The following is a 15,565-nucleotide window of genomic DNA, read 5'->3' on the forward strand; positions in this document are numbered from 1 at the left end:
CTCTCTTGTATGAATTGGATCCCCAAATAGAAATGAAGTATGCTCAAATCTGTTGCAATTATTCTTTCATTTGAACCTGTGAGCAGCATGTCATCTACATAAAGAATGATGACCAAAATATTTCCCCCATCCTTTTTGATGTAGAGGGTACTTTCAGTTGGACTATTAGTGAGACCCTTGCTGGTCAGAAAGGCATCAATCTTCGAATACCAAGCTCGTGGAGCTTGTTTCAGCCCATACAAAGCCTTATTCAGCTTGCATACTTTATGGGCTGCACCTGACACCTCAAAACCGGGAGGTTGCTTCACATAAACCTCTTCCAACAAGTCTCCATTAAGGAAAGCTGTTTTTATATCCAACTGATGTACACACCAATCAAAATGTGCAGCCATGGCAATTGCTGACCTGATAGTAGTCATCCTGGAAGTAGGAGCAAAAGTCTCCTCATAATCAATGTCCTTTTTCTGAGCATAACCTTTTGTAACCAGCCTTGCCTTGTACCTATCAATAGACCCATTTGGCTTTCGCTTGACCTTGAAAACCCATTTGGTACCTGTGGCATTCTTCCGTGGTGGCAAATCCACAAGATTCGAAGTTTGATTCTTATCAATGGACTGCAACTCATCCTTCATGGCATTCATCCAATGCACATTATCCTGGGCCTCCTCAAAAGAGTCAGGCTCTTCTTCATCCAGAAGTGCACCAATAAAAACTGAATCCACAAAATGTGACCCCTCTGCATGTTTGGATGCACTACGAGTTCTGCCAGCCAAAGGAGCATCAAGCCTACTCTCCGTGAGAGTTTGAAGCAGTGAACGAGGAACTGATTTTGCTGCTTGTATTTCTGTCCTTTCCTGGCTGACGGCATCTTCCACTGCCTGTGGTGGAACTAAATCAGCTTGAGGCTGAATCGGGGCATGTGGAACAAGAGGAGCTTGCTGTAAAATCTGATTTTCAGTAGGGATATCAGCTCTAGAACCCAATGCAATGGGTAACAATCCCTCAAAAACATCATTTGAGATGGAATAAGGTGGAACATTAAAGTCAGCATGTGCATGCACTGATTTTTCAGAAAAGATTATATCTCTGCTAACAAAAATCTTGCGTGAAGCAGGATTGTAGAGACGGCAACCTTTGCTCTTGGCACTATACCCAACAAATATGCTCTTAATTGCCTTGTTGGACAGCTTATGTCGAAACTCAACAGGCACATGGGCATATGCAACACATCCAAAGACACGAAAATGATCCATTGAAGGCTTTCTGCCATGCCAAACTTCATAAGGAGTTTTTGTTCGCAAAGGGGAGCCCAATTCACAACATAATTGGCCCACATGAGACCTTCAAGCCAAAATTGGTGAGGCAACTTTTTGCATGTAAGCATGCATCTATCCATCTCCATAAGAGTTTGTTTTTTCTGCTCAGCTTCCATTTTGTTGAGGGGTAAGCCGCACTGTAAGCTGATGTGTGATGCCCTTCTATTTCAAATAAGCCTCAAATTCATAAGACGTATACTCATTCCCTTTATTTGTGCGTAGAATTTGAACTATGAGGCCTATTTCATTCTCAACCTTGGTAACAAAGTGTCGAAAATGCTTAAATACATCTGATTTTTCTGCAAACCATAAACCCAAGTGTAGTTTGAGTAGTCATCAATAAATGTGACATAATAGAGATAACCACCCAATGCAGGAGTCCTCATGGGACCACTGACATCACTATGAATGAGCTGCAATTTTCGAACAGCTCGTACTGCACCATCTTTCTTGAAGGGAAACCTGTGCATCTTCCCAAGTATGCACCCTTCACATGCATGAGGGGGAGGTGACTCCAAAGGAGGCAAAGCATCAACCATAGAATGTTTTAGTGTCCTCAAGTTGCCATAACTCATATGTCCATATCTAGCATGCCATAACTCTGCATTTTGCATAGCATTAGTGGGAGAAGAAACTACAAGTGCATCATCTAGTCTTTTTTCAAAAACATCAAGCTGAAAAAGACCACGAAATAGTATGCTAGATAGTCTCAAGGCATAGTCACCTTCCCTATCTCGGACAACACACTTGTCATCTTCAAAGACAACCTGAAATCCTCTTCTATTGAGAGGGGACATTGAAAACAAATTTTTCTTGATTCCAGGTATATAAAGCACATCATGAATTCTGAAATTTGTGCCCTCTGTGGCTGTAAATACAATCTCACCAATGCCATGAACGGAATAAGATGAATTATTGGCACAAGGTCCCTTTTTCCAACGTGTGATAGATGCATAAAATCAAACAAACAATTCCCGGAAGTGATATGTTTGGTGGCACCACTATCAAAGTACCAATTATTCAATGTCTCATTGACATTGAAAGCACACGAATCCTTAGAAGGATCATAGCTGCAAGTTAGAAAAGCATAAGAGTCATCCTCAGAGGTGGCTGTAATATCAGGAGCAACCACCTCAAAATCAGGACTACAAGTCAGAAAGGCATACTCTTCTAAGTTGGCTGAAGCATCGCCACTATCATGTGCATGAGGAGCTGAATCTGTGACAGCCATACCAGAATCCTTTTTCTTTTCCTTGGTAATTCTTATCTTGCATTCCCCAATGTAGTGACCCGGCTTCTTGTAATAATGACAAACACCCTTTTGGTTGGGCTTCTATGCATCATTCTTAGCCTTGTGAGAAGGCTGTCCAGAATCAGCTTTATACTGATGTGAAGGCTGATTTGCATGCTGCTTATGCTGCCCCTTTCCTTTGGGCTTGAATTTCGAAAGCATCGCATGTTCACCAGCTCGTGAAGCCATGTTCTTTCTGGTTTGTTCTTCCTGCAACAAAAGTCCTATCAACTCATGAAAAGTGAGAGGGTTGCCACCCCCCCTCAATGACAAATTCAATGAGGTGTGAAAGCCAAGATAAGACTTAGGTAGAGAATTCAGAGTGGTAGTGACCATCTCTGAATCTAGAATGATCTCATCAATATTCAACAATTGCTCTCTCAACTCCTGAACTTTAGTGAGGTGCTCAGACATAGAGTCACCCTTATCCATATGAGTATGAGTCAACTCTAGTGCATCGTGCGAATCCCACCTTTTCTGATCGTGTGTAGGAGCTACCGCTGCATCTAGCACTTGTCTTCCATCTTGAGCTTGTCTTCTACCCCTTCCTCCACCTTGTTGAGGAGGAGTGGTAGGTGCAACCACATTCCCTGGGCATGGCTCATCCCCATTGGCATAGTCCCGTAAGTGTTTGCCAACTAGGATATTGCGAACCATAAAACTCCATAGGGAGTAGTTGGTACCATCCAACTTATCCTCCTGTGTGAGGACTCCAAACACTTCATTGGGATTGTTCTGGGCCATAACTGCCAGAGAAATTGCAGCAAATACCAACCAAAAAATTCCCTTTCTGGGAATGAAGGTGCACAACACAAATCTTTACTGGGATATTGATGCAAACTGGGCACTTCTGGAAAAACAGCCAATCAATGGCTCAAATTGCAACAGCCCACAATCATAAATTGACTTGAATCTCTATTGGATCTCTCTATAGAACACCTGCAAAGAATCCAAAAGCCCAAAATATAGGTAAATGGGTGTCCAAAACCAAAGGACAGCTTACTGTCTCAGCCTATCAAAGGCTCAAAATGCACCCAAATGTCCTGCAAATGTCAAGAACTCCCAAAATGACATTGCAAAAGATGGCATATGTTTGCAATGTCACGAAATGTAGGTAGGTACGGACAGCGTAAGATTGTATGGACAATTGACGCGAAGATTGTATGGTAGGTGGCGCAAATTGTATGGCGGGTGGCATAGGTTGTACGGCGGGTGGCGGCAGGTTGTACGGGACGTATGGCGAGCAGCAGGTCGGGCACGAAATTCCAAAACTTCATGAAGGGCACGATAGACGTGAGGCAAACTTGACGATGGGCGTTAGATTCAAGAGCAGAGGCAGGTGAGGGAGAAATGGACGTCAAGTCCTGGAGCTAGCTGGCTGTGATACCAAATGTGAACAAAAGGGTGTGAGCAGGAAGGAGAGCAACATCAGTTGTATTGCAAAAGAGAGATACACAACATACAAAACTAGGGGTTTTGTCAAAGTTGCAAAACCCTAACTAACCCAACCACTAACTACTAACTGTAGTTCGGTATATTGGTTGCGGTTAGGGAGAAAAACCTCTAATGAGGGAAAAGTGCCCCTAACGCACTTATTAGTCATAAATTGGTCACTGCCATAAATTATGGCGATATTTCCAGCATAGTCAACCCTCTGACATTGTTTGCTGTTACCTTCTTTGCCCCAAAAACATTATGTTGCTTTCTTTTCATTTACATCATTGTAAACTTGAGAAGAGAGAGAGAGAGAGAGAGAGAGAGAGAGAGAGAGAGAGAGAGAGAGAGAGAGGTGTAAGAAGATCTGTAACATTCTTGGAAGGCCTTGCGGGCCTATGGGACAAAGTACACCAAGCGAAAATAACTCATACAAGCCTCGAAGGGCTGAAGCAAAGGGTGCTCTAGGGCCCTTACTGAGTGAAATATTAAGCTAAAGAGCTAAAGAGCTCAGACAAAACTCACATACAAATTGAAACTGAAAGTTGAGACTTAGAAGCCGAAACTTGGCACTGTAGTGGCTCTTCGGTGGACTGCGTGAATATCCTGGATCTGTGCTTGTCGAGCTGTCTCGTGCTGTGGAAGACGTGGTCTCCTCAATCTTTGGATCCGATGGGCTATATCAAGAGTGATGCCTTGTCTCTGGTGGTCCTCTTTGAGGAGACCTGAGATAGGCCTAACCTCGATTGTATGTGCTCTGGCTACTCTCTGTGTCGTGTGTGGTCTCTGCGTCCCTCGCTCGACAGTATTGTGTCGGCTCTCTCTACTGATCAATCCTGCCCTCATATTAGCTAACTCCTCCTCCTCCACCCCACTATGTCCTGGAGCTGATTCAAATGCATAGAAATATGTGAAATGCCTTCGGTCTCTGATGACGAGTTCATCTTGCGATACTCTCAAAAAGTGGTCGCGATAGAATTGGATCTTGGTGGGGAACTCCTAGTCCCCACCCCCCCACCCAAGTCCGAGACGTATGGAGTTGGAGGAGATCTAATTGTATGATATGGTTAATCTCATCTTGTGGGATCGACTTAGGTGGTGCATCCATGTTGTACTGAAAGGGGAAGCTGGTCCATTTGGATACTGTGAGACTAGCAAACCATGTGGATATGCGTACATAATATACTGTATCAAGCCCACTCTTTGCTAGTTGCCTGGATGACTCTAGTGCGAGCCTTGGTAATCTCTAGTGGGGTAGGGCCCAACTTTGTCGAGGAATGTCACTCTCTGAAAATGGCATCAACTTGGAGAGGTGTCATGGCGTATGCCACCTGGACTATTGGATGAGGAATTGAGGGCTTACTCCGAATCATCCTACATCCCATAGTCACCTGTAGTAGCTTAGATCTCCTCCATCTGCCATAGTAAGATCACTCCCCAAAAAGGTGCTTCATACATGGCAGTGGGCCTTAATAGGGTGTCGAAAAGCCAACCTTCATTGGTGGATCATGTAAATTTTCTTGGAAGCACTACCTCTCTAGTTGGGCCAAGGCACCCCGTCCTAGTTTGAGTTGTGCTCCGGCTACATGGGTCATTGTGAAAACTGGCCATGTGAAAACTGGCCATGTGAATGTTTTTTGCAGGTATGTGTAGGACTGCACTATCATCTCGGTAAGTGAAGCTGTGTCGGTGAAGCACTATACGTGAGGTGTTGAAGATCATAATCTTGGTTTTCCCAAGGTTGACTCTCAGGACTCTCTCTATGCAGAACACGTCTAGGGATTCGAGATGTCTTTGCAATCCCTCTGCTAAAGATAATCAGGTCGTCTGCATATGTGAGTATCTAGATCATGAGGTAAACCAATATTGATCCCTCGCCTCTGAGGCGGTCTCTAAAGGATGTGATCTCATCAATGTAGAGCCTGAAGAGAGTTGGTGAGAGGGGGGCATCCCTTCTTCACCCTGATCGTGCTCTTAGTTCAATCTGATAGACCTCTTGGGGCGCGAACTCCCCCTCTAGCGGACTCGTATAGGCTCACCTTCTCCCAAACCATAATCTTTGGAATCTGCATCTCATGCAGCCTTCTGATTAGGTGGGATCGTGGAACAGTGTCGAAGGCTTTCTGTAAGTCTACAAAGCAAGCGTAGACTTTTTGACATCTCGACCTCGCCTCCTCAATGATAGTCCTCAAGGTAAAATGTGGTCTAGGGTGGAGTGCTGTGTCCGAAATCCTGCTTGCCCTAGTGCGTGCTGCCCACGAGTCTCTGTGTGGCCATTGATCTCCCTCTCTAGTATTGATCTATAAATCTTGGCTAAAGTGTGGCCAATCATAAGAGTGTGGTAGTTCCTAGTGTCTAGGGGGTCCCCTGCTTTGTGTATTGTTACAATAGTGGTGCTGCTCCAAGCAGGTGGGAAGCTGTGACATACCGCATGGGTGAACATCCGCGCCTGACCGGAGCCAAGGCCTCTTGCCCATGTGCGAAGTGCTCAGTCTGTAGTCCATGATCCTGTGCCCTCCTGTTATGGAGCTGACAGACTGCATCACATACATTCTGTGAAGTGAATAGATGACAAGCAGTGGGCCTGGGCATAGAGGATATATCGGGTGGTGCTTACATCGTAGAGAGAGCATGCGTATGTGTGCCAAGTATTTGGGTCTATGATGGGAATAGGTGGCTTCCCTTCTGATAAAAGCCCCCATCCAATGTTAGGATCTCCCCCTCGGAATGATCTGATCACCTGATCCATTTTGTGTGAGAGGAAAATCCGACTCTTATGATGTGTCAATTATTGCGTGAGATCACTGTGCCTTAGCTAATGTCAGATGGCCTAGGGCTCGCTCACGTGTGAGGTGAGCTCTCATCTTTTTGTACTCATCGTTGAACCGAGGGTTTTAAGGCATCTTTGACTGGGACGTGCAGATTGACTCATGGGGAAAGATTTGGTGGTAGGGTCCTGCACCACTAAGACGAGTGTCAGAGGCGTGGGCGAGGCCTATATCATCTCCAAGTAGGGCTTGAAGCTCTCGAGCTAGGTGGCTTATAGACACTGGATCAAGGGCACAGTCAAAGTGGATCTGGACATGAGTGAGCGTGGGAGGGGTCCTCCTTGTGACTGTTGGCATGGTAGAAGAGATACAAAAGGCTAGGTATGATTTATCAGCACTGACTGGGGGAGGAGGCACAACAAAGTCGTGTATCCGTGAGGCAAAGGCTAAGGGACCTAGCAAGTAGTCCACTGTACTTGTCCCCTTGCCATGTGGGAAACAAGTCCTGTTTCCTTCTGGACAGAGTTGGTTGTAGACCTTGCCATTCGGTGATTTTGTCTCTGACTTTGTCAATTACTCGGTCCCATCTGTCCTTCATTGAGCATCTGAAACCCATGGGAATACCTAGCAGGCTGAAAACTTCTCCCTCCTTTATGACTTTGCAACCTAGGACTGTAATCTTGAAGTAGGATGAGGGAAGAAACATAATGAAATTTATAAGTTTTAAAGTTAAGGAAAATGTTTATGTAGATCTTGTGCGGTTCCACAATTGTGGATCAATAAAAAGCAATGCTACATCCTTTCTGAAAGTATGTGTCATCTTGTTTGTGGGGTGGACATCCTGCAATTTTGAATGGTTGAAATTTTGCTGCTGTACAATGGTGGAGTGCAAGAATATTTGCTTCTAAGCTGCTATTGAGTGCCTAGCTCTCTTCTTCCTTGTTTCATATCTATGATTGCCAGCACGTCCTTTGTGGCTTCAACAACTTCCTAGGTGTTGTGCTCTAGAAACCCATCTCAACTGATAAAGGTGGTTGGGTTGTAAGCCCCGTAACCTTTGACTCTACACTGTATCCATTTTTCTATAGAAAAGTACCTTTGATTGAAACTGAAATTAATAAAAAGAGTCAGCTATCCAAGAGGCGACCTGAATCACAGCACACCTTCATTAATTTCCTGTTTCTTTGCATCCTTGAGATTTTACCTCTATCTTTGGCCCTCGGAGTGCCTCTTAGACCCTGTCCCCCCCCCTCCCCCCCCCTTCACCTTCCCTTCCGCCCTCTTACTATTTTGTTCGCTTTATTCTTCTTGTGATGGTGATTTTTGAGATTGAGAGCTTCAAACCTATGAGGAGGAGGAGAAAATGTTTTAATTTCTCCTTCAAGTAAGTTTTCTAGCCTTCCTCTCTCTATTTCTACACTTTTAGGAAGCTCCATTATTGTTCTTCATATCTTCTTTGCTTTTTCTAATGTACAAAGGGACAAAATAGGGTTTTCATGGGGCGATGTTGTTGAATTTTTCCCATGAATGCTTACTTTGATTTTATCATGTGGTCTTTCCCTCCATTGATGGATACTCTAAAGTGTATGCTATGAGTTTCACTTCAAGCTTTGTCCTATGCTCATTTGGGACATGCATGGAAACACTTAGATCAAAACCTTCAAATGCTTAAAAAGATCCTTGATCGTGTGCATATTTTCATGTTCAGGTGAATGAGCGAAAGCCATGGCAGCATATTACAGACACAGAAATACAACATGCAAAGGAAGCTTTTGTTGGTGACATAATGCAAATTCCACCCATGTTCTCTGCTATTAAGGTTTGTTGCCAACATTCTTGATGATGCCTCAAATGATTTTTCCTAGTTATCACAGTGCAACAATATGTCTGATTTGAAATGTCCTTTTCTTTGCAGCAATTTTTAGTAAATGAAAACCATACAAAGTAAAAGCTGGGATACCTATTTATAATATGAAGGCAGTGGAAGAGACATGTTAACTGGATTATAGTATTTATGCAAGAGAGCTAGAATGTCGGTATCTGCTTTTCTCAATATTTCAATGAATTTGTTGCAATGGTTGAAAAACAAACTAGCAAATGTACAAAGAACCTCATATTAAATAAGGCGGTGAAGTAGAAATCAATTGAATATATTGAATTCTAGAGTAATATAATTCTAAGTTGAATATTCCTTGAAGGCGCCTCATAGAGGCACCATCGTAACAAGCTTCTGTTGGAGCAACAAAAGTGACTCAACGCCCAATTTTGGGAAGAAAGCACGTGGCAAGGGGGGAAACTTTTTGAGAAGAAGGCTATTGCTTTCTAGAGAAAAGCGCCTATTTTTGTCAAGAAAAGCAGGCCCAGCTTTTAGAAAGCACATGCTTTCTAGCTGGCTGGCCTAGTCTATAAATAAGGGCCTGTAGGCTCCCAGTTGTATGAAAAATCCAAGGTATCTGTCTATTGCGCCTGGCAGAGAGGCATCCTGCTCCAAAATTACGGCTCTAATGGCAGAAATGATTTGCACAACCCTTCTAGTCGAAGATGTGACTCAGCTGGTGACGAGAAAACTGGATTTGGAGCAAGATTTCCAGGAATTTCAAGCAAATTTGAGAACTGCCTGTTTGGCTTAAAGTGCAAAATTCTGTTTCTAGAATATCCTATGATTTTTATGCTCCCACACCACTGAAACCGAACTAGCTCTATCTCTAACTAGTTCTAACTCGTTGAAGCCCCGTGAGACCTATACCAGACTACCTCCCAAAACTAGATCAGAAATTGCCAAATTAAGCAGGAGAATGCGTAGGGTAGAATGAGGTACCTTTTAGCATTTGGAAAATTGTTAAGTCATGGGCTGGACTTAACATAGTGACGTGTGATGGGCTGCATTAGGACAGAAAAAGGGTCACTCCTTTTTGAATTTCCAGCTGAGCAATTGGCTCTGCTGTACAATCTAGTTTCATTCAATGAATGGAAGTGCAATCATAAGATGACTGCATGTGGGACAGCCAAGCCTTTGATAGAAATTAGGGCAGGCTATTTTACAAGTGTGCATATGGGAATTCCCTCAAAACTACCACGTGGCATCATCCTAACAGCCTAAGTACAAAGTACTAACTACAAGGCCAATTAAAAACCACTAGGCTTTACACTTCGGAGTACCACACCAAGTCTCTATACTACTCTTGATAGATCAGCCCAACCTTTGACAGAAGTCATACTTCTCTAACCTCTTAGACCTAATATTCTGGTCCACCCAATGCGTTGTAGCCGCCATCTGCACCAGCTCTCACATATTACGTTGTGAGAATGGATGATGGCATATAGCATTAAGGCCTCCATTAGCAGTCGACCGAATCTGGATTTGCTGTGACTCTACATTAGTTGAGGATGAGCACCGTGCTTTACTCCACTGCATTAGGACATCAGAGTGGAGTCCCATAGCTCTTTTCCTTGATCTTGGTTTCCCTCTCTCAACCAGGACGGACGACAATGCTCGCAGCTTTAATCACCAAGGTTTTCAATATGCAAGACACGCTTGCTAGTGCCAGGGAGACACTGATCATATGGCACCCCTTGGGGATACACGGTAGTATACCTATGTTCAACGCTAGATTAGCACATCTCCCCACATGCTCACACACGCATAGTGTCATAGTTGCCAGACGTTTGGAAACGCGTTTCCAAACATTTGCAAAATTTTCCAAATGCGTTTCGATTCAAATGTTTCCCTAAGTGCATGTTTTACCAAAAATTATACACCTACTATATAAGTCACATTCTTGGGACCTAAAATGCATGATTTCATGCACTAATAGCACCTCAGAACACTAAGAAACATAGAGGAAAACATTTCAGCAATCTAATATGCTCATACACTCAGAAGTCAGCCCAAGAAGGTGTTTTCCAACAAAGCGTGACTGTTTTGATTAAAAAATTAGGCAAAAAAAATGACCTCAGGGCCTTTTGCCCCAAAAACCAATGCAAAAAAAACACGTTTTTTATTTCCAAACGTTTGGCAACGTTTCAAAAAATAAAAAATGTGTTTCATTGCAACAATGACAAACACGCACATGCAGACCCACACAACATACACGCACATGCAGACGCACATACACATGTGCACACACACACACACGCACCCGCACACGCACACGCATGTGCACGTGCACACACACATCACATTTCTCTTCTTTCATTACCTGTTTCTCGGGAAGTTTGATAGACACCCCCAATTCTATCATGTTGAGTTTAGTTCCTTTGGTCTCATAGGCTTTTTTGGCAATCTGCAACAAACATTAAAATCTCCCTCTCCGTACTAGAGAGAGAGATCAACTCCTACACGGAAGCGTATGGGTAGAGGGCAATGGGACAAGCTAGGTTTCAGAGACATCACTCCACCCTTGATCACATCTTCACTTTGCGGGCAATCATCGAGGAGGTGAGGTCGAGATTCGCAAAAGGTCTATGCATGTTTTGTAGACTTTTGGAAGGCCTTCGATACAGTCCCACGATTTCGCATGATCAGATGACTTGAGGAGATGCACATCCCAGGAGACATGATATGGGGAGTGATGAGCTTATATGAGTCGGTCAGAGGGAGAGCACACACTCCTAGAGGCCAATCAGACTGAATTGAGAGCACAATAGGGGTGTGAAGCAGGGATCTTCTCTCTCATAGACATTATTTGGGCTATACATTGACGAGATCACGACCTTCATAGACCATGTGGGGGGGAGGCATCATTGCTAGCTGATCTAATGATACATATATTATTGTATGCAGATGACATAGTCATCCTATCTTCTTGAGCAGCGGGCGTACAGTGGCACCTAGATACCCTAGAGGTGTTTTGCAGAGAGAGACTTGAGTCAACCTTGGGAAGACCAAGAATATGATTTTCAACACCTCACGAGTAGCTCTTTTCGATACAACTTCACTTATCGAGGGAGCCAGTGGAGATTGTACAGTCGTACACTTACCTAGGGGCAGTCTTTGCGGGTCCAGTATTCACGATGATGACTCACGCAGCTAGGGCTCTACTTACGCAGGGCAGGGAGCTCTAGCTCGACTAGAGAGACTATGCTTTTAGGCACATTTCTAGGACCCCTCAACGAAGGGATGGCTATTCGACACATTAGTGAGATCGTATGCAGCACCCTTCTAGGGGGCCGATCTAGCATCGACTAAGTGGCGGCGTTTAAAGAGGTTGCAGGTGACGATGGGATCCCGATGATTCGGAGCAAACCCTCAATCCCCCACCAGATCATACAGGCAGAGTTTGGCCTGACACCACTCTAGGTTGATGCCATCTTCCAGACGGTCACTTTTCTCCATAGGATTTGGGGCTTACCTAGAGGGAGACTACCTAGATTGGCACAAGGGAGTCGTCTATACGCCTAGCTGAGAGGGGAATTAGCATGGCTTTGTACGCATGCATATCCAAATGGTTTCGCAGCCAAGGCATCCAGATGGATCGTCTCCCCCCCTCTGAGTACAGCGTAGATGCTCAGCGTAGATGCTCTCGACGACTTGGTAGATGGAGTGATTATCAGACCCTAGTACTTGGAGGATAGATGAGTTTCACATGCCTTGAGAATATCCATTGGACAGATGCGGGTCTCGTCCCATTAGTTGAGGATTGAGATAGAGAGAGTCACAGGTACACAGAGACTCCAGAGAACAATGGATTTGTAGACTATGTACCTTGGAGGAGGTGGAGATAGAGGAGCATTGTGTACTTGCCTTGTATACTATGAGATCCGAGGGAGATGCCATTTCTTATTTTAGTAGGGACACCAGTTTGGACCTCTCTCCCAGCTGATTCATTTCTAGGACCAGGTCTACATTGGTCTCTATTTGATGGAGATGCGACAGCGTAGAGAGACCTTATTGCACCGCATCAGAGAGTAGGAGGAGACAATGGCACGTGCGACTGAGCTAGATCTAGCCTAGTGACATGTTATAGATTTTTACACCTTTGATTCTGCGCCTGGACATAGTGGAGTTAAGGAGGAGGAGATAGATGACATGAGGGATGAGTGGGTCAGTGGGATGAGATGACAACGTGGAGAGACGCAGCCAGAGTTGCACAGATGGACCAGGGCATGCACGATGGAGGTCCAGCCCATCACAACCATATTCGGAGGGGATCGCCCGACGAGAGGGATCACTATCCACATGGCCCGCCGGATATAGAGATCATGGAGACCATGCCCCCCACCGTCGAGAGAGATGAGCCGGAGGACACAAGTACGTGGTATTTTCGTAGCTCATAGGAGAGCCACCTTGGTGCGGGGCTATGTATTTTGACCTTGCTTTGTTGTATTTGCTTTAGGTTAGTGCTTAGTACTTAGCGAAGGGCCTTAGTGAGAATTTTTGCTTCAGGCCATAGTGGCTTGTATGGGTTACTTTTGTGATTGTACTTTGTCTCATAGGCATGTCGAGCCTCTAGAAGACGTTAATACATCTCTCTCTCTCTCTCTCTCTCTCTCTTTCTCTTTTGTGCAACCTACAAGAGGTTGAGTCGGAGGAACATTTAATCTTCAGATGCCTGTTTACTATGAGATCAGAAGATGTTTTAATTGCCTATTCAGAGATAGCTCCGGGCTGTTATCCCATTTTCCCTCTTTTCAGGATTAGAGGTGCCTGGCTGCGTTCATTCATGAGGCTGTTAAGCATCGTGAGTGCTTACTCCGATCTCAGAGAGATGAGGAGCATACCTTGGTGGACTATTCTTGGAGCATGATCACGGATTATATAGACCAGCGGGACTATATAGACCCCCCTCTACAGGTCATAGGCATGACCGAATCCCAGAGCCAGTGACATAGCAGCTCCGACATAGGATTAAAGCACAGTTCAGTAGCTCCACCCCCTTAGCTAGTTTGTATCAGGTTTCTCACTTTCTCATAGACCCATCGATCTTCCGAAGACTTTAATAAGCTTTCTTTCTTTCATTCTTTCTCTTGTTTGTCTCTCTCTCTCTCTCTCCGCTCCCCCTCCGCTCCCCCCTGCGCTACCCCCTGCTCTCTCCCTGCGCTACCCCTGTGCTACCCCCTGCTCTCTCTCCCGCTACCCCCTGCTCTCTCTGCTACCCCCTCGCTACCCCCTCCGCTACCCCTCTGTACCCCCTCTGCTACCCCTCGCTATCCCCTGCTCTCTCTCTCCCGCTACCCCCTACTCTCTCTGCTACCCCCTCGCTACCCCTCTCTCTCCCCCGCTACCCCCTCGCTACCCCCCCGCCGCTACCCCTCTGCTACCCCCTCCGCTACCCCTGCTACCCCCCCCCCCCCCCCCCCCCCCTACCCCTCTACTACTTCCACTACCCCCCCACTACCCCCTCTGCTACCCCCCCGCTACCCCTCTGCTCCCCCCTCGCTACCCCTCGCTCAGCCCCCCCCTTTTTGTTTTTAATATATTAAAAAAAAAAGTCGGAGCTGCGAGCGGGGGTTCTCCAACAGCTCCGACCTATTGCAATCCCTTCTTTGCCCGCTACTGCCTCCCCCATAATGATGGGAACAAGGGGATGAGGACAGGAGACTAGGCGGGAGACCCTTCGGTCCAAATTTGCATATGCGTGGAGATGGGGAAGGGGAACGGTGACAAGGTGAAAACACAAAAGCAACTCAATCTGGAGGACTTCAACAAACGCATCAACCGGAGCGGTTTGACAGTAGATAGCCTCGCGGCACAGAAGAAAGGGGCCCACCCAAAGCCCATGCCGCTCACCACATCCTCGACCTCTATGGTTACCACCACTATTTCACCACCATCATCCGCCTCATCATCTATGCCACCTCTCTCCTCCCCCTCTTCTGCATCATCATCACAGGTCTCCTCTCCAGTAGCCTCACCACTGGCCCCACCGGCCACGGCTCCATAGTACTTTCCCCTCGTATCACCTCTACCTCTCAGTCAGCCACCTTTCATCACCTCGTCTGGCCTCGCTACTCCTACATACCACTCCCCCGCCCAGATCATGCTGTCCCCACCCTCAGTACAACCTGAGCAGCCCACCTTCATTCCAACCCCTCTCGAGATCGAGTTCCCACCTGGGGACCAGGACATCTTAGGCCCCCACCAGATGCTTGGGACTCCCTATTGGCTGAGATACACAGCATCTGGGCCCGTCAGGCAGAGCTAACACATTACACCTAGGAGCAGGCCCGCATTTTACACGAGCAGGGCACCCTTATCCAGGGACTCAGGCACAACATCACACAGCTTCGAGAGGAGCTCGGGTCCCTCAGAGCAGCGCCTGGAGGGACCCGAGTCATAGAGATGGAGGCACAGATAGCCACGATACAGTTGGCTATAGCAGAGACGACTAGATGGGTAGACGTGGTGAAACGGGAGCCCGCAAAGGCAATTGTTTTAGCCGCCATACAGGAGCAGCAGCAGAGGGCTTTGAAGACCCTTAACATCCGGATACGAGGGATCACACGAGACAGCACGAGCACCACTACGACACCCATGGAGGAGGCGATCACCTTTGTGACCACCACCATGGGGGTCCCCGACCATGGCATAGAGGGAGTATGGCGTGTTGGGAGAGATCCCAACCGAGAGCAGCCCCTAGTCATTCGCTTCAGAGATTCAGATGCTCGACTAGTGACACTCCAACGCCGAGCCACTCTACGAGAGCATCCCACCCTGTCCATGGACAAGGATTTGACACCACTACAGATTGAGGAGCGACGAGTTCTTTTGCAGCAATGGGATGTTGCCCGCAAGGAGGGAAAATGGGCCGTGGTCT

At 46.1% G+C, this 15,565-nt stretch overlaps 1 protein-coding gene across 2 annotated transcripts in view; it reads left to right on the plus strand.

The window, feature by feature from the left end:
• Positions 1 to 15,565, plus strand: part of LOC147901077 (Pseudouridine synthase family protein) — a 135,760-nt gene that overhangs the window by 59,194 nt on the left and 61,001 nt on the right. For both annotated transcript variants that reach the window (XM_087376333.1, XM_087376334.1), the window contains one exon: positions 8,518 to 8,628. In XM_087376333.1, coding sequence (XP_087232459.1) covers positions 8,518 to 8,628 — 111 coding nt within the window. The remainder of the gene's footprint in view (positions 1 to 8,517; positions 8,629 to 15,565) is intronic.

Source organism: Dipteris shenzhenensis, chromosome 6 (assembly GCF_047967505.1).
Source record: "Dipteris shenzhenensis isolate YYH24624 ecotype China chromosome 6, Dip_SZ_1.0, whole genome shotgun sequence".
NCBI classification, from domain to species: Eukaryota; Viridiplantae; Streptophyta; class Polypodiopsida; order Gleicheniales; family Dipteridaceae; genus Dipteris; species Dipteris shenzhenensis.